This window comes from Stegostoma tigrinum, chromosome 36 (genome assembly GCF_030684315.1).
Source record: "Stegostoma tigrinum isolate sSteTig4 chromosome 36, sSteTig4.hap1, whole genome shotgun sequence".
NCBI classification, from domain to species: Eukaryota; Metazoa; Chordata; class Chondrichthyes; order Orectolobiformes; family Stegostomatidae; genus Stegostoma; species Stegostoma tigrinum.
In genome coordinates this window covers 9,832,707-9,858,732 of record NC_081389.1, presented here as the reverse complement: position 1 = coordinate 9,858,732, position 26,026 = coordinate 9,832,707, and the positions used below count along the sequence as shown (strand labels likewise).

General features: G+C 41.7%; 1 protein-coding gene across 1 annotated transcript in view; it reads right to left on the bottom strand.

Annotated features, from left to right (window-relative positions):
- The window catches only part of LOC125446833 (ras-related protein Rab-8B), a 63,628-nt gene extending 37,876 nt beyond the window's left edge, over positions 1 to 25,752 (bottom strand). The window contains exon 1 of the mRNA XM_048520721.2: positions 25,593 to 25,752. Within this exon, the coding sequence (XP_048376678.1) occupies positions 25,593 to 25,716 (124 nt within the window). The 5' untranslated portion in view covers positions 25,717 to 25,752. The remainder of the gene's footprint in view (positions 1 to 25,592) is intronic.
- Between the last annotated feature and the right edge of the window lie 274 nt (positions 25,753 to 26,026).

Here is a 26,026-nt window from a genome sequence, read left to right as displayed (position 1 = left end):
AGGAGGTACAACAAGATCCAATACCTGGAACCCAGGGTACGAAGACATGTTCTGCTCCGCATGGGGTGTGCCACATCACCAGAAAGTAGCAACATTGGTTGATAAGAAGTAAGATCCTTCATGTATACTCAGACTGTGTGCATCACTACACACTGCCGTTTTTTTTGGGTGGTGGGGGGGAAATGGTGGTTAAATGTGGAGAGAGAAAGAGACTATCACACGTCTCCTTCTGGAATGTGCCTTTGCAAAAAAGAGGTCTGGTGAGAGACGGGGTGGCTTTTGTCAAGGTTTGACCCAAGCAACTCCATGACACAGGACTCTTTGCTGTATGGGCTGGTCCCCAGTATGCATACTAAGACAAACATCGGCTTGGTCAAAGATGCTCTTTGGTCTGCCCCAAACCTGTTGGGTCTTCCTGAGCAAGGGGTTAACCTTGATCGAGTGTGCAGGCTGACACATTCTAAGGTCCAGAACAACATGCTAAGGGACACACTAATGCTTGGGACAGCTGCTGAAAAGGCACAGTGGGGAAAGATCATTGTCTAAGGTCTTTCCGCGACAGTACAATGAGGATCCGTTCAGTTATCAGGCCTTTCCAGTGCCTCAAATGTAACTATAGTCTTGTATAAGTAAGAAATGCCTTGGGTTTGTTCAATCTCCATATTTAAAGAAAACACACCAAATCAAACTGCCGTAGTGACTACAAACCAAAATAACCTTGGATGCTGGAAATTAGAAACAAAAACAAAAACAAAAACAAAAATTACTGTAAAAGCTCAGCAGGTCTGGCAGCATCTATGGGCAGAAATTTGAGTTAATGGTTATAACGTTCTGGACCCAAAACGTTAACTCTGATTTCTCTCCACAGACGCTGCCTGATCTGCTGAGCTGTTCCAGCAACTTCTGTCATTGTTTGCTGTAGTGACTATGTATGTACATAAGATATTTTTTATGAGGAAAGTATACATTTAAATGAAAACTGAATTTTGCTATGGAACGGGAGGGCCCTGGTCAGCAGCAGCAGCAATAGAATCTACGATTTCATGGTTCCCGCCCACGGGTGTCCGTTCCAGCATCCAGCTTAGAATTGTGCCCTTTACTTAATACTAACTCTCCTCATAGTTCCTAACAAAATAAACTTCACCTTCTCATTTGACAGGTGGCTGATCATTCCAGTAGCATATGTCTTCCCAAAGTTTGTACTGTATCACAATACTTCCAAATTGTTTGATCTGCAAATTTCATAACGGACACTGCATATCAGTCCGCAATCCGTGTAAAAAAAAATCAATAAAAGAACTGGTCTAAGTGCTGACTTCTGGGAACCACCACTACCACCTCCAGTCAAAAAACAAACAATCATTCTCAATGGCATCGCTCCCTATCACTTCGTGTCTATGCTGTCACTGTCCTTCTCGTTCCATAGGCTTCACTATTCCCCTCATTTTTGTTGCTTATTTCAGTTTAGTTCTTCCAATTCCATATAGGACAATGGGGCAATTATCAGTCACTTGGACAAGTTTAAATTAACATGGAGAGCAAAAATTCAAATCAAACGTTATTTGTTTTTAAATAAGCTTGAACTCCATAATCAAGCCTTTAATACAGAATCCTGTGCTTTGTTGAGATAAATGATAATGTGTTTCTGTGAAGCTGCTTGTCCCTCCACCTTGCTAACCCTATTCAAACATTGACATACACGTACTATAAATCTAATTTAGATTTCACTGTCAGCTCACCAAATACATTACTATTCTTAATAAAAACCGAAAGAACTGCAGATGCCGTAAATCAGGAACAAAATCAAAACTGCTGGAAAAGGTCAGCAGGTCTGGAAGCATCTGTGAAGAAAAAAAAAATCAGTCAACATTTCGGGTCCAGTGACCCTTTCTTATTCCCCTTCTCCCAATTCTTCCTGCATCGCATAGAAAAGGCATTCTTGCTCCTACCCAACTGTCAAGTTAGTCTAAATCCTCCTTCCAACACCTGCAAACCACATATGAAGATACTGGTCTTGTCAGTGTCCACCTCCTCCAGAACCAGTCTGAACATTTCCAGATTCCACCTTCTTACACCATCTCTCCAGCCATTAATTTGTCTCCTCTATCCGAATTCTACAGTTACACATACATTACTGGAGACTGCTATCTTCGAGGGCCAGCTTGCTCATCTCTTCCCTAGTTTTAATCAAATAAGGTCGCAAAAAAAAACACTACAGAATGAGAGAACAAATGCTTTGGTTTTCAGAGGCAGAAAAAGAATTGAAAAATTTACACTCAATGATTTAGTCATTAAATCTACACGACTGGATCATCAAACAATATTTTGTTCCATAGCAGGATGTCAAATTCTCATGACCACCCTTCAAATCAGAAGTTATATTAATGCAGTAGCTTCTTGAACATGGCAAACATAAACTAACCAATTACTATTTAAGCCATCAAGAGGTCCTTAAAATTGCAAAGTGCAATTCTACCTCTTCCTTTCATTCACTTCCAAACAATATTTCACACCACCAGGCACTACATTTACTATCAACTCTCTCCAGTATATCCAACACAAGGCTTCAGTACTGAATGAGCTGATATCTTCTCCACTCTTCCTAAAGAGTGAAGCCATCATCTTTGATGGCTGTTGCAAACACTGCTTCCCTCTCCAGCAATTGTCTGAGAATGACTGCAAGCTTGATGCTCCATTTGACAGTGACGTAAGCTTTTAACCACAAAATCAGCACAAATTCAAAAGACACCAACTTCCTCCTTTGCAAGTGTCAGACCATAACGGTCTCAAACCATTTACAAATGCTGGAACCTTACTTTCAGTGCACTTAGGACAGCCAGTTGAACTTTTACTTTATTTTTTCACTTAATAATAGGAAGGACAGAGATGTTAACTTTTAATTTTACTTCTTACTTATACTAAGAATAACAGTAATGCTTTACTTTTAATTTAGATGCATGTATTAACTTTGTTTCTCTTAGTTTTGTACCAAGGTATCTTCACACCTAAGATGATGCAGTGTGTGTGGCAACATCATGCACTTTCCACTGCACTCCTGTACTTGAGTACTTGTGACAATAAAGCCTTTGCTTAGGCCTTTGCTACCTTGATTGATTATTCCAATGCCCACTGACAGTCTCTTTTAATGTCCCACCTTCCATAAAGATAATCACATCCAAACTTGCATAACGTCCCATTCACACAGCACTCTTATTTTTACTGGCTTCCACTGGTTCCAAAGTCGAGCAGATCTCATCCTTCCTGATTTAAGCATATGGATTCAGAGTTACTTACCAGTTGCATGGAGCTTAAACTAACTGGAGGTGGAGATTGCATAAATATATCCATCTTTAATCATGGACAAGCCCAGCATATCAGTGCTAAGCATAAGGCTGAAATATTCACAACCATCTTCAGCCAGAAGTGTCTTATGGATTAACCATCTCTGCAGCTTCCTGAGGGCCCGAGCAACTGAAATGCTAGTCTTCAATTCAACTCTCTCCACATAATCAACAAATGCTGAAGCACTGGATGCAGCAAAGGCTACAAGCCCTATAATCACAACACTGGTACTAAAGACCTATACTCCGGAATTTGCACAACCCCTAGATAAGCTCTAGCACTATGTCTATTTGACAAACTGCCAGGTTTGGTCCTGTCCACAGAAAGCAGAAAAATCCCAGTCACTTATTAGCTAAATCAGCTTCCTTTCAATTATCAGCAAAATGATGGAAGTCAACAGCACTACCTGCAAGAGGCACTTATGACAAAAGCCTCCCTACCAATGCTCAGTTTATGTTCTGTTATGATCATAACTCCTGGCCTAAACTGCATGAAGGAGGAGTAGTGAGTGGACTGCAAACATTAGTTCTGCTTTCTCTCCACAGATGCTGCCAGGTCTGCAATTTCTGCTTTTGGGACAATAATTTCAAGATCACCATCACGATGTGGTTTTGAATTGAATTCACAAATCTGAAATTAAAGTCCACCAACTGCCCTGGAGGGACTGGAACCAAAAACCCAGCACTATCCTGAGCCTCTGTGTGAGGAGTCCTGTGACATTATCACTGCGTCACTTACTCCCTATACCACATAATGCAGCTTCCTCTCCAGAGACAGGAGAAGAAATGGATTTTACTTCATGGCATTCCATCAAACAGCCTACCAACAGAACTTAAAAGTTAATCTAACTAGCAGCAACTCCAAGGCGCATATTTGCTCATCATGCATTTGCTGTTCAACATATTCAAACCATTATCTTGGTAAATGGGGTGGGCGCATATGCATACTCGTTTGTGTGTACTGGTAGGGGCTTGCAGATGAATGGGTGGGGAGGGGTGCAGCCAGAGGGCAGGCACACAGAGTGGCAGAGATTTTCGTGGGGGCAGGGGAAGAATACAGACAGAGAGACAGGGAGAAGGCGTGTATGCCCGAGAGAGAACAAATCCACATCAACTTCCGAGATAACAAGGTGTGGAGCTGGATGAACACAGCAGGCCAAGCAGCAGAGAAGGAAAGCTGATGTTTTGGCCCTAGACCCTTCTTCAGAAATAAGCCCTCATGAGGGAGAAAAAAGGTTCCAAAATCAAACTGGTTTACCAACACAACAAAGCTAACAATTAATTCACTTTCATATATAATCCTTTGCTTGTTTTTAAACCATAGGTTTATGAATGCTCTAATTATACAATCAAGCTCAAACAACTGAATCATGAATCCATTGTAACAGTGAGCTGTAAAAACCACAGATTGTATAAATTGTATCAGAGATAGTAGGAACTGCAGATGCTGGAGAATCTGAGATAACAAGTACAGCTGGGTGAACACAGCAAGCCAAGCAGCATCAGAGCAGGAAGGCTGACGTTTCAGACCTAGGCCCTTCTTCAGAAATGGGGGAGGGGAAGGAGGTTCTGAAATAAATAAATGGGGCAGGGAGGGGCGAGGGGAGGCAGATAGAAGTTGGATAGAGGAGAAGAGAGGTGTAGAGGAGGCAGATAGGTCAAAAAGGTAGGATTGGAGCCAGTAAAAGTGAGTGTACGTGGGGACTTAAGAAGAAGACAAGACAGCGCAGGGAGGACGGACAGGTCAAGGGGGTGGGATGAGGCTGGTAGGTCAGAGATGGGGTTGGGGCTTGAGGTGGGAGGAAGGACAGGTTAGGGAGGCGATGAGCTGGCCTGGTTTTGGGATGCAGTAGGGGGAGGGGAGATTTTGAAGCTTGTAAGGTCCACACAGATACCATTGGGCTGCAGAGTTCCCAAGCAGTATGTGAGTTGCTGTTCATGCAACCTTCAGGTGGCATTTTTCTGGCACTGCAGGAGGCCCAGGATGGACATGTTGTCTGAGGAATGGGAGGTGGGAGTTGAAATAGTTCAAGACTGGGAGTGCAGTTGTTTAGTGCGAACCACGTTGGTGTTCCACAAAGCAGTCCCCAAGCCTCCACTTGGTTTCCCCGATGTAGAGGTGACCACTTCAACAAGCTTCAAAATCTCCCGTTCCCCTACTGCAACTCAAAACCAGCCCAGGTCATCCCCGCCTCCCTAACCTGTCCTTCCTCCCACCTCAAGCCCCACCCCCATCTCCTACCTATCAACCTCTTCCCACCCCTTTGACCTGTCCATCCTCCTTCGACTGACCTATCTCCTTCCTAACTCCCCATCTACACTCACTTTTACTGGCTCCATCCCCAACTCCTTGACCTGTCTCTGTCTCCTCTCCACCTATCTTCTCCTCTATCCATCTTCGATCCACATCCCCCCCTCCCTATTTATTTCAGAAGCTCCTTCCCCTCCCCATTTCTGGAGGGGGGTCTAGGCCCGTAACAACAGCCTTCCTGCTCCTCTGATGCTGCTTGGCCTGCGGTGTTCATCCAGCTCTATACCTTGTTATCTTGTGTAAATTGTAGATGGATCTCAATTCAGACTGCCATCCGTCAAATACTGCTGGAAAACACGTACACGTACGTCAAGGAAGGAATGACAGACAATATTGGCCTGGGTTGCAAAGTTTCCTACAGCACTCATCATACAGGTTTACAAACAACCAAAAGACATACAGGCAGAACTATTGAGCCTCTGAAAGTTGGTGCTTTCAGATGCGTGGAGGAAACAGATGTTGAAGAAAAGATTTATTTCGGTTTTTCTCTTCACCTAGGACTGGCATTGCCAGTTAACTTCAGAAATGATTCACTTAAGAATGGCTATTTTTAAACATGCATATTCCACATGTTGTATTAATGTTCAATTTGTCTTCCAGTGTAACCTCAAATATCTTCCAATTTTGTCTGGATCGAGATAATTTACTGCAGTAATTCTTGTGACAGTGATACTGAACGTCCTTGAACATAATTCTTCTGTCACAAATGAGAAGAAATACACTCATGTTTTGGGAATTTACATTAGTCCCCCAAACATTAGAATTTCTTAAATAAACATTTTTGTTGCAAACAATTGTATCAATCTAAAATCTTTCATAATTTGCCTGGATAGTCATTTAACAAGTTTATCCAGAAGTGAACCAAACATAATTATTACAATGCAGAGTCAAAATATTGCTCTCAAAAATCAAGCTATTCTAAAATGTTGTTTAAACTTCTCAATAGAGTGGGAAATGGACACATCCTCCTTTCACTCAACGTTTCCTTTTGTCAACACTAAATTCAAACACTCTTCACAACTGAAGTAAATAACGGTTCACTTTACATAAATATTGCAAGAAATTGCATGTAAATAGATGTACTGATCTACACAAAAAGGTTATAACCCTGAACAAAACTCCATGCTTTTAACAATTACTTCTGCTGCCAGATCCCACAACACGTGCAAGAAAACTCAACTATTCTCTCACATAGTTTAGTCACAAGCCTAAACTAATCCTAAACTTGTACTGCGTCCTTATTGCAGGGAATGTGCCAAGCTGTTGCACAGAACTGTGGTGGGAGGCAAGTCAAACAAAGAAAATTTTGAAAATCCATACAGAAGAGGACTAAAGACCAAAGAAGTGAAAAGAAACAGAAAGATGGACAGATTCAATAAGAGAATCCCAGGAAATAGGCTTGTAATGGAAACTACAACATCACATTTACAAAATGTATTTATTTAGCACTGACTAAAGGAACAGTGGTTAAGGTGGCATACAAGACTAACCAGGGGGTGGAATGAGAGCAGGAAGATTACACTAAAACAACTGGACATTAGTTGGGCCATTGCTAAAGCAGGGTAACACCAACAGTGTGGGTTCAATTGCCATGCCAGCTGAGGTCACCATGAAGGTCCCATCTTCTCAACCTGACCCTCAAATTAAAAATCACAAGTCATCTCTCTCTACTCTTACTCTGGAGGCTAATGCATCTAGATGGTCATTGCTGATGACCAGCCCTGGGAGATACCTCTGGAATAAACACAAGAAAAAGCCTGTAGCAGGAACCCAATTCAGTCATCTCAGATCCTGTAAGCCACGACAATGTGCTAACCACTGCCAAGCATCCACATGGGATAGCTGCAACATTAAAACTTCTCCAATTCAAAAGACTCAACATGAAGGCTCTTGTACAAAAACAAAAGTTGCTGGAAAAGCTCAGTTGCTCTGGCAACATCTGTGAAGGGAAAAAACAGAGTTAACATTTCAAGTACAGTGACGCTTCCTCATTCAGAAAGAGGAAGGGTCACCGGAACCGAAACATTAACTCTGTTCTTCCCTTCACAGATGCTGCCAGACCTGTTGAGCTTTTCCAGCAACTTTGTTGTTGTTCCTGATTTACAGCATCTGCAGTTCTTTCAGTTTTTATGAAGCCTCTTGTGACAGGCCTCTGTAATAAGCATCTTTGCCTGTCCAAGCGACCGCCTAGAGTTCTGTTTATCATACAGGTAATTCTGCTGTAACTCATTTCATTAACACGAATTGGAGGTAACACGATTGATGAATAGCAGACATTATTAGTATAACACAAACTTTCTCCTCTACAGGTATAGCGATTTTCGACAGCAATTTCCCTATAACATGATTTTATATGGTGATTTTCTACAGCGCGAGGTTACACAGAACTATCGCATTACAGGACTATTACCTGTAATACAGTATGATGTTACCGCAGTAGATCGGGTACCGAGAAAATGTCTGAACATGTTGACAGGAGTGGAGAACTCTACTTATAAGGGAAGTTCGATAAACCATCTTGTTTTCAATTTGAAGCAGAGCAAGTCATGGGTTTGGTAGCTGTAAAGGATACTCAAGATGCTGCAGTGCATCTTGCATGACATGTATAGCTGCCATCATGCATTGGTAGTGAAGCAAACACTTAAATGTGACAGATGAGGTGCCAGTTTAATGGACTGCTTGGCCCTGAATGCTATTAAGTTTCTTAGGTACTGTTAGAATTGTAGTCATTGAAGCAGGTAGAGAGTATTCCATCACGCTATTGGCTTATAGAGACCGAGTTGCGAACAGTGCTGAATAATGTTCGGTCGAGACAAACATCGTCCTGAGGATGTGACTGTTGGAAAAGCTTTAAAAGTTTCTTTACCTCTATGTTCCCAGCACAAAGAAAGATGGTTGAGGTCAATCATCTCAGCCCCAAGATACTAATGCAGGACTTCTTCAGTGTAGAGTCCCAGGCCTCAGCATCTTCAGTTGCTTCAACAATCACCTTCTATCTATAATAAAGTTAGAAGTAAGGATGCTCCTTGATGATTCCCCAATGCTCATAACCATTTGTAGCTTCTGAAATACTGAAGCAGTCCTTGTATGGAGGATACAGCAAGGGCTGGACGATGTCCATGCTTGGGTGAATAAGTGGCAAGTAACTCTCATCCTAAGAGCCAGACAATGGTCATCTCCAACAAGAGAGAATCTAATTATTTCCCTTTATACATGTACATTTACATTATAGTTACAAAAATAGATGAGAGGTTGACAACTTCACACCAAATAATTCACATTCTGACTGCATAAACAAAGCACAAGTCGGGAGTACAATGGAATATTTGCAATTGCCAGGATGCACGCCGATCAAGAAAGACTTAAAAAGCTTGACACCATCTAGCACTAACCAGCCCACTTGATTGGCACCCCATCCTTCACTGATACACAGGCAGCAGTATACACCATCTGTGATATGCACTGCAGCATCAATGCTGTCAAGGTACCCAAGGACTGCAGTGGTTCAACAAATCATCACACCACTATCTCCTCTAGGGCAATGAGGATTAGACACCAAATGTCAGCTTAGCCAGGGAGCCAGCTTTATCATCTGTGAATAAACTTAAAGAAAGATCAAGTCTGACAGACACAAGACTCAACTTCAAATCTGCGAATGACAAAATATGAAGGCAATCAAAACAGGTAATTTTTGACTAGCGTCAAAGGGAATTAAGCAGGTTTGCTGAAGGAGCAGACAAGTGACATGTGGAATTTAACAAGTGATAAATGATACTTGCAGGTCACAAGAATAAGGGTGAGCAATCTAAAAAAAGGGGACCTTTCCAAAGACGTAGGAGTTGCAGAGGGGCCTGCACATGTATCTTCACTAACTGTCGATGGTGGCAAGGCAGGTTGAGGTAAAAGTGCCTACAGAATCTTTGGCTTTACAACTAAGATTACAAAGCAAGCAAATTATGCTGACATTCCACTTGGCCTCAACTGGAGTACAGTGTTCAATTCTTAGCATTTCAGGAAAGTCTTTAGAAAGGGTGTAGGATATTAATTAAAAGGACTTCAGTGAAATTGATAGACTAGAGGGGCTGGGGTTGTCATCCTTAAAAGAAGAGAATTGATCGAGGTTTTCAAAACCTTGAAGGGTCAAGACAGAAATTATTTAGAGAAAAACTGCTGCCATTGATGTAAGGGTCATGAAACAAAGGATACTGATTTAAAGCTACCATCAAAAAAAAGGAAAAATACTTACTTTACACAGTAGATGTCTCCGACCTGAAACAAACTGCTTGAGTGAGTGATGGAGGCAGTTCAATCGGGAATCTCAAATGAAGTTTCATAATTAAAGGCATAAATATTCAGGGACAAAAGGAAATGGATTTAGCTAAATTATTCACAGAGTGCCACGACAGACATAATGGACCAAATAGCCGCCTTCAGTGGTTTAGCTATTCTAAACACTAGCAAGCTTTCATGAAAGTTGCCCAACTTTAAACTTTACCACAGTTGGCTGAAATGGCTGGTTTGTGATGCAAAGTGATGACAACTGCATGGGATCAATTACTACACGGGCTGAGGTTACTATGAATGACTCTACTTCTCAACCTCTCTTCACGTGAGGCAGGGTGACCCTCAGGTCAAACCACTACCAGCCTCCTCTGTCCAATGAGACAGCAGTCCACTAAGTAGTGAAATGAGCATGTACAACAGCTCACATGTTGACCATTTAGACATGATTTTGTATAACCATACAAAATGAGGAAATATACTCCAGCCTGGATTGATTTTGAAAGCCCAGCTTTAGAGCTGTCTCTCAAATGAGTCATCTGCAGAGTTACATTTAGTTGTGTTGACAACACCCCAATCACTAATGTCCCAAGGAGAAATGTCTCAGCATAACTGCAGTCTCATTCTATTCACATCTGTTACAAAATGAAGGACTGAGATTTGGGAAATTCATTTAATCCACTGGAAGACTAAAGTAAGCATCTAGTTAACAAAGTGTGGAGCTGGATGAACACAGCAGGCCAAGCAGCATCTTAGGAGCACAAAAGCTTTTGCGCTCCTAAGATGCTGCTTGGCCTGCTGTGTTCATCCAGCTTCACACTTTGTTATCTTGGATTCTCCAGCATCTGCAGTTCCCATCATCTCTAAGCATCTACTTAACTGGCTCCACATGCTATCCTTGTAAAGGTTAACAAATCAAGACAGCACAAGCACGTTGTTCTTGAATTAAGTTGTAACCCTATTATTTGTTAATACCATCCATGAATTTACCTCTTTCCACAGAGTGCTATATAAACACAGATAATAGGAAAGACATGGAAAAAGGGTCCACAATATTGTATTGCACCTCTACATAAAGCAAACATCTGTACAATGGTTCTGCTTTCTATCTTTTCATATTGGTTGACTAACTGTCAGATCAAGGGTGGGCTTTTCATTTCCAGTCCCTTCTCTCCTTTCAGTAGCTCATCCTGGAGTATAGTTATGGTTTTATCCGCAAAGGCGAGCTGATATTTTAACCTGGCCTATTCCGTTAATATGACAAGTATACCAGTGGAAAAGCAGTTTAATCAGAATGTTAGTTATTTCTACTGTGGACGAATAATCTTCCAGACTGGGAGCGAAGTGAATATTTCTTGATCCACCGTTTAAAAAGTCAAGCTAACGTAACAACTCTTGTAAAAGCCTTGAGTTGAACAATCCTTCTTAACGTACATATTTATGGCAAAGCCAAGAATAACAAATTTTGCAACCATTATACTAACACTGGAGGTATGACAGTTACATACTTACAAATACCAAAAAACCTTAAATTTACATACAAAGTCATTCAGTTATGTGTGGTGTATTACAGAAAGTCATGACTAACTCAAACACTGGCTCCCTTTGGAATATTATTTTGGAGTACTGGGTGCATTTTCTAAACGCTTCCACTCACTTCTTCCCTCTTTTAAACTCATTGTGACTGAGGGCTTGAGAAAAGAGCACAAGGGAGAAGCAGTTTTGGAATCCATTCAAAAAAACACACGGATTGTAAACACAGCTGAACTGCCAGAAAACTCATTTCTGCAACATCAGAACTTCAGCTTTAGATCAAATCTGGATTTTGAATTGGAAAGCAAGTTCAGGAGAAACCAGTTATACATGGTGACCCACAGAGTGGGGTGAGACAGCATCCTGGAGGAGTGAGGGAGGTACCAAGTCACACAGGAAACAGCATTAAAATAAATCTCATGTCACAAGATTACTGGCCCCCATTAACTAACCAATTTTAAAAACTTTACCTTAAACAAGCACCGACTGCAATCCAAAACTATTCTCACTGCTCTGCTCCCTCTCTATAGTTCTTCAAATCAAAACAGAAAACTTGGTAAATCTGGCTGCATTTCCAGGCAAAGAAACAGAAAGACCATTTCAGGTCAATGACCTTTCATCAGAACTGCAAGCTTCAGCATTTTGTTCTTAATTTGGATTCAGAATTCTACATAGTATTTTGTAATTGACGAACTCAACCTGGCCAAATTTAAAAAATATTCCTGTTTGTAAAGAGGAAGTATTCACATCAGAATGAATACTTAAAAGTGTATTAGTGTAAACAATGTAAGCCAAGAAATATCCCCAAAATGTTCCCTAAAATCGCAAAAACTTAATGAGTCTACTGTTAAACCCATTGAAATTATTCTTTCACTGAATAACAAAAGTCCGAAATGCAACCATGAAGAAAACTGATATACTTGAATGTGCCGGAATTGTTTGATTTACACTCACTACATACCAACCAATAAGATAGCAAGATCTGCAAATGCTGGAGGAGTCAAATAACACTGTATGGAGCTGGAGGAACACATCAAGCCAGGGAGCAAGGTAGCAGTAAAGCTAACGTTTCAGAAATGGTGGGGGGTGGGGGGGAAGGGAGCTGGGAAATAAATGGAGAGAGGGGAGGTGGGGCTGGGGAAGATGGGTGGGATGGTGATAGGTGAGTGCAGGTAGGGAGTGATAGGGATTGGTCATGGGGATGGGAGGAGCGGATAGGTGGGAGAGAAAACGGACAAGTTGTGTCAGGTTCAGGATGATGCCAGGAGTGGGGAGATTTTAAAGCTGGTGAATTCCATGTTTCAGCCATCGGGCTGTAGGGTCCCGAGGTGGAACATGAGGCATTGCTCCTCCAGTTTGCAGGTGGCGTCACTATGACGGTGGAGGCAGCTCAGGATGGACACATCACCCAGGGAGTGGAAGTTAAAATGGTTGGCGACTGGAAGGTGTTGTCATTTGTCATGAACAGTGCACAGATGGTCTGCAAAACGGTGTCCGAGTCTACGCTTGGTCTCAATTACCAAACTATGTTTTCAACCTTGATCTAATTTACTTTAATGGATGTCCATTCCATTAGATTTTCATTTACCCAGCACAATTATTTTAAAAAAGGATATCTCAACTTGCAAGTGAAATATATAATTGTGTATTTTTAAATTTATTCCTATTTCTCAATGAGATAATTGGCCCAACAAGTCCACACTGCCCCTCCGAACAGCATCCCACCCAGACTCATTCCCCTACCCCTGATTTCCCACATCTAACCCACTTGACCTAAATATAATTATGTAAGCAAGCTTTCACTGACACAAACAATGTTTTGTATGAAGTAAACCCACAGATTAGACAAAATCCTGTACTTAGCATGCTGGAACTGCCATGAACGTTTAATAGTCTAAACTGTAACATGAAACATGCCACACAGCTTTATAAAAAGGCTACAAGCAAATATTAGCTCAAGACAACTCATTTTACTAGTGTACATTTACCCAGTAAAGGATGCAGATAAAGGCGGCTTGAATCTGCATCCAAATACAGATAACTGGAGGCAAGGATATCATAACTTCAGATAACAACAGATATCTGTGATTCTGATTCTAATATCCAAAGTTGAGCTAGGTATAAAAAAAATCCATACAAATCAGCTTGAGATTCCAGCACAGAAGGTATTTGTCTAGTAAGGGGAAAATAAAGACTTGCATTTATGTAGCATCTATCACAAGAGAGTTGTGGAAAGTACTTTACAGCCAATCATGTATTTTTGAAATGTAGTCACTGCTGCAATACAGGAAATGGGCAACTAAGTTCCAAGATCACAAATGACAAGATGATAGTCAAATGTTCTAATAATGATACTGCTTGAGGAATAAAAAAAAATGGGTGAGGACACCATAGAAACTCTCCTGCTCTTCATAACAGTGCCTTGGATTTTTACAACATACGAGGTCTGGACATTAGAATGGCATAAGAGTTAGATGCAGAAATCAGCTAATTGCCGATCATGATGTGAAATGGTCTCATTATGGCCTTAACTCCACCTTCCTGCCAAACACACACACACAGATTCCCTTGTAGGTCAAAAATGTGTTTAACTCAGCCTTATAACCCAGCTCTGTGGAGAAGAAACTTCAAAGATTAACAACCCTCCAAGATGAAATTCCTAATCTGTTTGAGATAGGAAATGACATATTTGAAACTGCAAACCCATTCCAGCCACAACAGTTCTAAATTGCCCCACAAGTGGAACATTCTTTCAGCATCCGCCCTTTCAAAAGATGCTTCAATTTATCTGTCATTCTTCTCAACACCGATGAGTATAGACTCAACCTGTCCTCACAATATAAATCCAAATCCATCAAGCCAGGAATCACCCTGAGGAGCCTTCTCTGAACTAGATCCACTTTTGTTATATCCCTCCTTAAAACAAAGAACTAAACTATAGATAGAAATCTAGATGTGATCGCAGCAGTGTCCTCTCTAGTTGTACTTCGACGCTTCATTTCCTTTTAACAGTTTAAACACGGCACACTGATGCTCAAAATTTGAACCAAAATCATCTGACTCATAGGCAAGAGAGCTGCCATGTCTGATCTGACATTGGCAGGATAATCTTTGGGGTTAAAACCTAAGAAATGAAAAAAAAATCTTAGAATAACTCAGTAATATGCCTAAAAAAGGAAAATCATCAATAACAGAAATAATCGTAGAATCCCTACAGTGTGGAAACAACTCATTCTGCCTAACAAGTCCACACTGGCCCTCTGAAGAGCATCCCACCCAGACTCATTCCCCTACCCCTGATTTCCCACATCTAACTCAAACATCCCTGGGCACTATGGGCAATTTAGCATGGCCAATCCACCTACCGTGCACACCTTTAGACTGTGGGAGGAAACTGGAGCACCCAGACGCGGGGAGAATGTGCAAACTCCACACAGACAGTCACCCGAGACTGGAATCGAACCCTGGTCTCCGGCACTGTGAGTCAGCAGTGCTAACCAGTGAGCATTCTGGCAAGAGAATTTTTTAAAATCGTCTAATCAAAAATTGAAAATGAGCTGCAATCCACCCAAATAAAAACAAACGTCTACAAATGTGTGTGTCAACTAAGAATCTTACACTTGCTAAGTCTAGGGAATAAAAATGGGTGAGGACACCATAGAAACACTCCCGTTCTTCATAACAGTGCCACAGGATTTTTACAACACCCAAGGTCTGAGTATTGTAAAAAAGATAAGCTTTCACTTGCACAAATAAACATCGGTCGCCAGCAATGCTGTAACGCAGAGGGGACTATGAAAAAAAGACTAGGTCACACGGGCCCTCAAGAAGCATGAGAGAAAAGAAAAAAAAAGTGAAAGAAACTACAGAATGATAATGCCCAACTGACAAATCTTTCATTGCAACACCTCAATACCTTTCACATTCTAATCCGGAGCCTCAAGTCATTCCAATTTAACAATTTCTTCCAATAAGAACACAATACACAGGACCATTCGGCCCACTGGGTTGCTCAACAGGATCACAGCTAATCTTGAGCTTCAGTTCCAAATTCTCACCTGTTCCTCATCTCCATCGATTCCCTGACAGAAAAAAACATTACCTCTCACCCTTAAATCTATCCAATGACCAACCATCCATAAACTTTAGGGGTAAACTATCCCAAAGTTTCACACCTTTTACGTGAAGTAATTTCTCCTCATCGCAGTCCAAAACAATCAATCAACCTCTCATTGAGGGACCATGCTCCTGTGTTTTAGAATCAGCCGCTGGGCAAACAATCTCTTAGCTCCTTCAAAAAGTTATATGTTTGAATGAGATAACCTCACATTCTTCTAAACTTGAGTGTTTAGGCCTAATTTACACTGTCTCTTATCACAAGTAACCCCTCCAATCCCAGGGACAAACTTAGGTGAACTTCTCCAACGTGAGTACATATTGTATTTGCTGCTCACAGAGCTGAATCCTCTACATTAGAGAAAACAAATGCAGATCGACTGAGCACTTCACCAGCAAAGCATGATCACCAGCTTCCAATTGTCTGTAATGTTTGCTCTCTGCCACACACCCAAAGTGATCACTTTTGCAAACGACTCAAAGGAAACTGTAAGCTCACAGAACAACATTTCAGTGATCATTTAGACACTTTAGATCTTCCTGTACTCAACAGTGAATATAATAATTTCATACCAGAACTTCTGTGCTGTTTTTTTTTCTGGACAGCCACTGTCAGCTGTGAATTCTAGTTATGTTGACCTGGACATGCCTTCTTATTTGCTCTCCCAACTCTTCAGCCTTTTACTTTTGTCAGTTAATGCTTTTATTCTATCTCAGTTCTTCCCTTTTTGTTCCTTACTCCCCTCCCACTTTCTCCAGTCTCTGTAATGGTTGAAAATCTATTTGGTCTTCAACTTCTTTTCCAATTCTGATGCAAGGACATCAACCTGTAACATGTCTCTTTCCATAGATGCTGCCTGGTTTCCTGTGTATTTCTAGTGTTTTCTGTTTTTATTTCAGATTGCTAACAACAGCAGTATTGCACATTTGCATTAGACCAATCAACAACTGAAAGAATCAGTACAGACAAAACTATCCTGGAATACACACCTACACATGTACAGCTAAGGAGTAGCACCACATGCCAATTTCTTCATAAAGCACAAATGTTATCATCTAGTAGGGATGCCTGAGACCAAAGAGATCAAAGAGGTTGATTAAAAATACTTCTATGAGGAACAAGTAATCAGTGAGTTTTGTAATGCATGAGCTCTAATAAAACTGACTAAATAAATATATACCTGGACTCTGTCTACAGAAACATTAATCTCTGGTGGCTGAACAAAAATTTTAGAATTACAGAACAGAACCCAAAAGTTATTTCTTCCAACAGCGAATCCCACTCATCATACTTTCTCCCCTACCAATGCTGCAATTCTTAAAAAATTCCAATTCTTTTCTGAAGATTAGCATTGATCATGTTCTTGGGCAATAATCCTTTCACTATTAGCTTAATATAAAACAAAATGAATTATAAGTCTAATACATCACATTAACAAGCTTATGTTCATATCCAACTGGATTTAATTAGTTCATTAAATCAGTAGTCAAGAGCATCCAAGGAGAATAACAACTTGTGTCAACAACTGTTGCCTTCCTTCACTAGGCTGAAAAGCAACCCTCCACCACCAACCTCTGTATACGGAATTGGCTTGAAGGTAGAAGACAAATGGCTAGTTCTGCCTGTATTTAACTTTGCCAACCCATCTACGATGAGGAACACTGACTAAGCTCAGTACAAAATGCTTTGCCCCAAAAACTTAGTAGTTCAAAGTAGTTCTGGTACACAACACACAAACATCAAGTTGTGCTAGAGTCACAAAGTTGTCCAATATGGCTGATTTAAACAAATAGTCAAGAACAAGCATTTGACAATGTTCTTCACAATGGACTGGTTAGCAGTGTTAAATACAGGCAGAACTAGCCATTTGTATACAGAACTGGCTCAAAGGTAGAAGACAGAGGTTGGTGGTGGAGGGTTGCTTTTCAGACTGAAGGCCTGTGACTAGTGGTGTGCGACAAAGATCGGTGCTGAGGCCACTACTTTTTGGCATTTATATGAATGATGTGGATGTGCAGAAGACACCAAAATTGAGGTTATAATGAACAATGAATAAAGTTATCTCAGAGTAGAACAGGATCTTGATCAGATAGGCCAATGGGCCAACGAGTGGCAGATGGAGTTTAATTTAGACAAATGGGAGGTGTTGCATTTTGAAAAGGCAACTCAGGTCAGGACTAACACACAATGGTAAGGTCATGGGGAGTGTTGCTGAACAAAGAGACCTTAGAGTGCAGGTTCATAGTTCCTTGAAAGTGGAGTCCCAGGTCAATAGGATAGTGAAGACAACGCTTTGTATGCTTGTGTTTATTGGTCAATGCAGAGTATAGGAGTTGGGAGGTCACGTTGCAGCTGTACAGAACATTGGTTAGGCCACTTTTGGTATACTATGTGCAATTCTGGTCTCTTTGCTATAGAAAGGCTGCTATGCAACTTGAAAGGGTTCAGAAAAGATTTACAAGGAAGGGAGGGTTTGAGCCATAGGGAGAGGCTGAGCTGGGGCTATTTTTCCTGAAGTGTCAGAGGGTGAGCGGTGACCTTATAGAGGTTTATAACATCTTGAGGGGCAAGGTAAATAGATTAGATCTTTTCCCCAGCATGGGAGGACATAGGTTGAAGGCGAGAGGGGAAAGATTTAAAAATACCTAAGGGGGAACTTTTTCACACGTGGTGTTCGTACATAATGAGCTACCAGAGGAAGTGGTGGAGGCTGGTACAATTTCAACATTTATAAAGCATCTGGATGGGTACATAAATAGGAAGGGTTTAGAGGGATGGGGCCAAATGCTAGCAAACGGAACTATGTTAATTTAGGACATCTGGTCAGCATGGGCAAGTCGGATTGAAGGATCGGTTTCCATGCTGTACATCTCTATGACTATGAATAAGGTCTGACAACAACTTGACTCAAACAGTCTCAGGACAAAATCAACCTATGCACAAAACTGCCCAGCAGCATGATTGAGGACCAGTGAAGACAAAGAGCAGAAACTGGACATCAACACGTGTTGACTATCTTACATAGTGAATGAGCAATTTGTGCTGCTGCTTAGCACAGGCCAAATGCTTTAAAAACAGCAGGATCTTAAGCCACGTGCAGATGTCATCCATGAACTGAAAATAAAAATCGCAAAGTGGATAACCCCTCAGTTCAGGCACAGTCTCCCTCATAGTTTCAGACAAACTACAAACTGGACTCGGCTTTAAATGCTAACAACTGCTACAATTATAGTAATTTTTTGTGACGATGCATTCAGAAAAGGATATTTTAACTCTTAGGGCACAAAGAAAGACCATTTTCAAGGAACCCCAGCTATTATTTAGTTAATTATACTGTGACAGTTCGAGGGGGGGGAGGGGGGGCAAAATAAAGGATCTTGCAAACTATCAAGTCCGGGTCTGAAAATTGTGTGGAATATTCAGAATTTACAGTATCTAAATTTTCACAAATAAAAAGTAGCCACCTGAGTAACTCAGTCAGTGTAACAAAAATTCCCACCCAAATGACTAAATAATGAACTACCACTGATGCGACTCAGTTAGCCTTTCAGCCTCATGGCTCAGTTGGTAACATACACACCTGAGCCTCAAGAATCTGAGTTCAAGTCCCACGTCAGGAAATGAGCTCAAAAGGAATTAAAACACTGGATCATGATTGTACTTAAACATTAAAGACGAGGATCTGTCTGCCCTCCTGGGTAGATAAAAAAGATCCCATGTCTCTATTTTGAAGAAAAACATGAAAGCTCTCCTTGAGGCCCTGGGAAAAACATTACAGAAGGAAAAGTTTGTTCATTACTGCACAGTTGTCTGTCTAAAAATTAGCTGCCATATTTTTTACATTACAAATTTTCATATCATTTAATTTGCAATACCTTGTGGGTACAAAACATCTTTCAAAAAATTTGCATTCCTATAAAGCTCAGTGGCTTAATGTTCTGTTTGTGCTGAGTTAACTGATCCCAATCAGGCTGGCTGCTGTGGCAGAAGAAATCAGCCCACTGTTTCTGGCCCAGGACTTCTAAACCTTACCTATAACATAGCCCCTACTAAAAACATCAAGTTAACAATTAATTGAAAGCTCCATCAAGTGAGCAGTGACGTCCCCTTGCTCAAATAGCCGGTCAGTGCGATCAAGATTGACACGAAAATATCCACTTGGTTAAAATTCTAGTGGGTGTTTAGTATGTGTACAACCTCATCACAGTTAAGCTCAAGTAAAGAGGAGAGACAATTAACTGAACACAAAAAAGCCACTCTTAACAGCTACAAAAGCACCAAAATAAAACCTTTAGTACACAATTCTTTGTCACAAAACATTGCTGAATTACAGCCCATACATTCTTTAAGAAAAAAATAGCTAGTTGCTTACAAGAAAGGGGTATTAAAAGAATGTTCAGCAATCAGGGAGCACATTAGGCTAGGCAGCTCAAAGAATAGCTCTGGTAGATTTCATCAGTCGAATGACAGTAACTATTGGAAGACTTAATGTGAAACAATATTCCTACTACTCCAGAGTTTTAAAAGTCCACACGCTATGCAAGTAAACTAACACTCCAAAGCAGCTTGTAAGCATGTATTTAAGCACATTCCATCAGTGCTCTTAGTTACCCTTCGCTTTTTACAGCAGCTAAAAACATAGGACATTCTGTTGCATGATATAGGTTTATCAATTTAAAGCTTATAAAAATACAAACATATTTACAAAACAATACATGCAAGAAACAGAGTAAAAACAGTAACTTAAGCAGTGAAGCCCAAGTGACAAAACCTGCATTTTCAAAGAGACACCTTATGCGGTTGAGAAATATTTAAGACGACAAATGGTATGTTGGCCTTCACTGCAAGATGATTTGAGTACTGAATCAATGAAATTATTGCAGCTATACAGAGTCTGGAGTGTTGTGTGCAGTTTTGATCTCCTCACCCAAGGGAAGATTATTTACCACAGAGAGACAGTGAAAGCTCACCAGACTGATTCCTGGACGGCAGGTTGGGCTTATGAGATGAATCTGGATTGACTGAGCACTGGAGCTTAGAAGAACGAGAGGGGATCTCACTGAAACAAAATTCTAAAAGAGCTGGACAGACTGAATGTGGAAATTATAGTTCTCCTTTAGCCATTCCAGACTTAGAGGAGGAGAAACGTCTTCACTCGGAAGATGGTGAACCTGTGGAATTCTCAACCACACCTCTGCAGAGGTGAAGTCAGTGAATACATTTAAGAAGAAAAATCTGGATTTCTAGAACATTGAGTTGTTGAAGGATATGGGGAGAGTGTGGGAGTATGGAACTGAGATAAAAGATCAGCCATTATGATGTTGAAGGCTCTAGAGTAAGCTCCAGAGCAGGCTCAATGGACTGACCAGCTTTCTCCAGTTCCTATTTATGTTCAAGGGAAAAAATCCAGCAATTTATTTTTATCTTTATTCGTTTGCAGGATAAGGGTGTCACTGGCGAGGCAGCATTTATTGCCCATCATTAATTGCCCAGAGGGCAGTTAGGAGTCAACCACATTGCTGTGGTCTGGAGTCATATGTAGGCCACACGTAAGGATGGTAGTTTCCTTCCTTGAAGGACATTTGTGAACCAGATGGGTTTTTCCAACAATCAACAATGGGTCCACGGTCATTAGATCTTTATTCCAGACATTCATTGAATTCAAATGCCACCATCTGCCGTGGCGAGATTCAAACCTGGGACCTCAGAACGTTATCTGGATCTCTGGGTTAACAGTTCAGAGATAATACCACTAGGCCACTTTCCTTTACTTGGGTTCAAACATGAACTGAATGGATTCGAATTTAAAGGCTGTGCCACATACTTCAAGGAAGTCAGAACTGAAATTTGCTCTGGCTTGAAAATATTTTTAAAACACTAAACTGTTCTACACAATGAAATACTCCAACCAACAGTCTATGGTAAGCATCTTTTGACCAAACAGTTGTTTCCAAACTTCATCTTATTATGTAGCTCAGCGACTAGTCAGGTCATCTACTTGTCCTCTCATTTCAGTCAAGGTTGCAGGTCATATTATGCAACCAGTTGAACAAGTCAATTATGCACCTTTTTAGTAATTTCCTCTTATTCTTTCCAAACTTGGTGAACTGCTGTTCTTCTGTGATGAGGCCCGAAACGTCAGCTTTTGTGTTAAGTCTTCCCTGGACTGACCTATCCCCTCCCCACCTATCTTCTTTTCTCTCCATCTTCGGTCCACCTCCCCCGCTCTCCCTATTTATTCCAGAACCCTCACCCCATCCCCCTCTCTGATGAAGGGTCTAGGCCCGAAACGTCAGCTTTTGTGCTCCTGAGATGCTGCTTGGCCTGCTGTGTTCATCCAGATTCACACTTTGTTATCTGCTGTTCTTCTGTCATAGGAACAAAGTAGGTAAGGACTGGTCTGTCCTAACTGCAGCTGCAGTTTGCAATGGTCTATTAAAATCTCAGTAACATGTGACACAAGAGCCAAAATTTCTAGTTGAACTTGGAGAAATACTTAATTACAAACTCTGCCCACCCCAACATGAATGGTAACAGGAAACACATTGCGTATTGTATAAGATTACCATGAAGCAATGGAGAAATCCATGACTCAGCAGTGGGATTAATACAACTTGCAATGTTGAATGAAAAGCACTGCCTATGAAACATACCAGTGGTGTTTGTAGGCAAAAATGTGATTTTCTGAGCATATTAATGTCGATGTTTTAGTCTAAAATCAAACCTCACATACAAATTCTGAACAACAGCATCAAGACCAAACTTACCAAAGGACTTGAATTCAGATGACATATAAACAAAGACGTTACGCTCTAAAAGAAAACAGACTGGATAACTTTACCACATATTCCCAACAAGGGGATTGGTGTCCTAAGTGGATTTCAGACACCTTGGGCAGCACCGACCACCTTGGAGCTTTGAACAAGTTTAACAGCTGCCTTCCTGTGTGCTCAGTTCTCACTGATGGGTCATGACCATTTTCAAAGCTTGAGATAAAATGTGGGAAATACTACTATATAAACGTTAAAGAGATTCAGTGTTCACATTTCTGAAATGTCCCATGTCAAATCAGTACACAAAAACAGCACATTGCTGAAAGTAATAACATATCCTGCCATATCAACCCTGCGGCGTTGAATTTCCTGCAATACAACCAACTCCATTTTTCTGGTTTTCACAACAAATTTTTGTTAAGGGTTGTTAAATAAAAAAGTTAATTATGTATAAATAAAGGCAAAAATATAAGATTAACATAGGCACTACTTATAATCAGTGTCTCAGCCATATTAACGACTGCCCTTTAGCCCTGCTCTGCATGCAGATGGTTGGTGGTGGTGAGGGGATGTCCGCTGTTTTGAAAATGCACCTGCAGTTCATTGAAAATGTTTGTTTCGCTTTTTTTTAAAAAGCATCAACTTGATGCAACACTGGAACTACACTACATTCACATCCTGTCTAAAGTCAGGACAAATTTCAGTTCAAATTCACACACAACTTCAGTTATCTGTACAAGCCACAACCACATTGCATGAACATGCTAGAGTTAAATGTAAATGTACCTTAGGAAAAGATCTGAAGTGTGCAGCGAATATACATCATACCTAGCTATAAAGTTCACAGTTGATGTTAGTTTATTCAGTACTCCTAGTAAATATTAAAAGGCTTAACAATATACTGCAGGAGAAACAGTAGGCAAGATAATACAGTAACATATGTTCATTTTGTACTACAATTTTAAATCCATCACCATAAAACACTCACCAGTACCACTACTGGGGCCCCATCTCGACAAACTGACAGGCATTTTTATATTCATTCATGGGACGGGCAATAAATGCTAGACAGCGACACCCTCATTCCATGAACGAATATAAAAATGCCTGTCATCCCATGAGGGTGTCACTATCTAGCATTCATTGCCCATCCCTAATTGCCCAGAGGGCAGTTAAGAGTCTGGAGTCGCATGTAAACTAGACCAGTTCAGGACCTTAGTGATAATGGGAACTGCAGATGCTGGAGAATCCAAGGTAACAAAGTGCGAAGCTGGATGAACACAGCAGATGAAGTCTGACGAAGGGTCTAGGCCCAAAACGTCAGCTTTTGTGCTCCTGAGATGCTGCTTGGCCTGTTGTGTTCATCCAGCTTCACACTTTGTTATCAAGGACCTTAGAGAACCAGTTGGTTTTCTCAGCAATCCACAGTAGATTCACAGTCATCAGGCTCTTAATTCCAGATATTTATTGAATTCAAATTCCACCATCTGCCATGGCAGGAATTGAACCCGGGTCTCCCAGAACATTACCTGGGCCTCTGAATTAATAGTCCAATATTACCAGTAGGCCATTGCCTCCACACTGACCAAGGAATCAACATATGAAAAGATTCTGTAACTATTACACTGCGATCATCTGCTAACATACTCATGTTCTGATTCTAAGCAACCACCAAATCTCTCAAGAGGAAGCACAAATATTTCATTTGAGAAAATCAAAAATGAAAGACCACTTCCGAGAAGCAAATGTCAGTTTTTGTGTTGAAAAAAACAAACAATTTAACTGAGACTTGTATGCAATAGAAAAATGGCATTTTTTCCCAAAAAAGGTGACTGAAGTATTTTTGAATTAGTATAAATTTTCAAAGCTCAGTTGAGACAAGTAGTAATATCTCCACAGGTGTACGAAACAATATTCAATTTGGTTTCAAACATCCTAAGTATGAAGTTTATTTTTGAAACATGCTACAAAATAATATGCTTTTCTGAAAGTAGTTTACTACTGACCAAAGCACTAAAGTATCCACAAATCTGTACAATATTTTAAAACATTTGCAACTTGGGCAAAAAAAACATAACCTGAAACACTGACCTCTAACTTCTAACTCAATTAAATTAGTATTTTTGCTCAATTACATTCCAAAACAAATTTCATTCAGATCTTTACTTCCAAAATTCCAGCAAATATCTGATACTTAATATTCAAGTTTCAAATGTGTCTCAGCAGTAGCTCTCCTGCTCGTACTTTGAAACTGCAGATTCACAGAGTTGTGCCACACAAGAGGTTCTGCTCCACAGAGGCCACCAAGAATCACATAAAGACTCTTTCACCCTATTCAACATCAGGCCAATTTCTGGCATCCCACTGCCTGAACCAAAAGTCTTTTAATTGGGAACTTGCCTTGTTTATAGAGATAGGAGAGAGTGTGGGGTAATAGAAGCAGGGGTTCGGAGGTTGAGGGAGCTGTAGGGAAGAGATGGAAAGGTGGTAGGAAGGAGTAGATTGAGGTGGTTTAGCAGGGAACACGCAAGGGGTCAGAGGGGGTGGAGGGCCATGGGCATCAAGTGGGACAGGGGCAGCTGTGGGGGAGACCTGGGGGTGGAGGCAGGTAAGGGGAAATACAGGAGATGGTAAAATGGGGGGAGGGAAGAAGTGGACAGTCAGAGGGGGAGTGAATAGGGGTGAAAAATGGGGGGGGCGGTAGGGGTGAAAAATGGGGGGGGCGGTAGGGGTGAAAAATGGGGGGGGCGGTGGGGGTGAAAAATGGGGGGGGGGCGGTGGGGGTGAAAAATGGGGGGGGGCGGTGGGGGTGAAAAATGGGGGGGGCGGTGGGGGTGAAAAATGGGGGGGGCGGTGGGGGTGAAAAATGGGGGGGGCGGTGGGGGTGAAAAATGGGGGGGGCGGGGGGGTGAAAAATGGGGGGGGCGGGGGGGGTGAAAAATGGGGGGGGCGGGGGGGTGAAAAATGGGGGGGGCTGGTGGGGGTGAAAAATGGGGGGGGCTGGTGGGGGTGGAAAATGGGGGAATGGGGGGACGGGGGGATAAGATGGGGGTGATGGCGGGGTAGGATGGGGGTGATGGCGGGGTAGGATGGGGATGATGGCGGGGTAGGATGGGGGTGATGGCGGGGTAGGATGGGGGTGGGAGGGGATGAGTTGGGGCGCCCCTAAAGCAAACGGCAGGCCCCGAGATTGGCGCTCTCCCCCCCCCCGATCCCTCCCTCACTGCCGAACTCACCTATGGTGGAGATGAAGGTCGTGTTAAAGGCGTCCTCCGAGAAGCGGAAAAGGAGGCAGGTTTTACCGACGCCGCTGTCGCCGATCAGCAGCAGCTTGAAGAGGTAATCGTACGTCTTGGCCATGGCGGGCGGGAGCTGACTGCAGCCGACGGTGAAACCCAGAACTCTGCGCGTGCGCGGACGCTGGGGGCGGGGCCTCACGCCAATCACATGCTCTACGGCTGATTGGCTTTCGTCCGACGTACGCGGGCGCCGTGCGTGAACGTCAACGCCGCAATGACAACTGGGGATTGTAGTCATTTCTTTCTTCAACTCCTCGTTCCCCAACAGGCGATGGTCTGTAACTACAGATTGTTCTAAATTGGGACAGTTACACTAACGTCAGCAATGTGGACGTGAATCTCATTGATTTCCTGTCTACTCCTCCATGCCC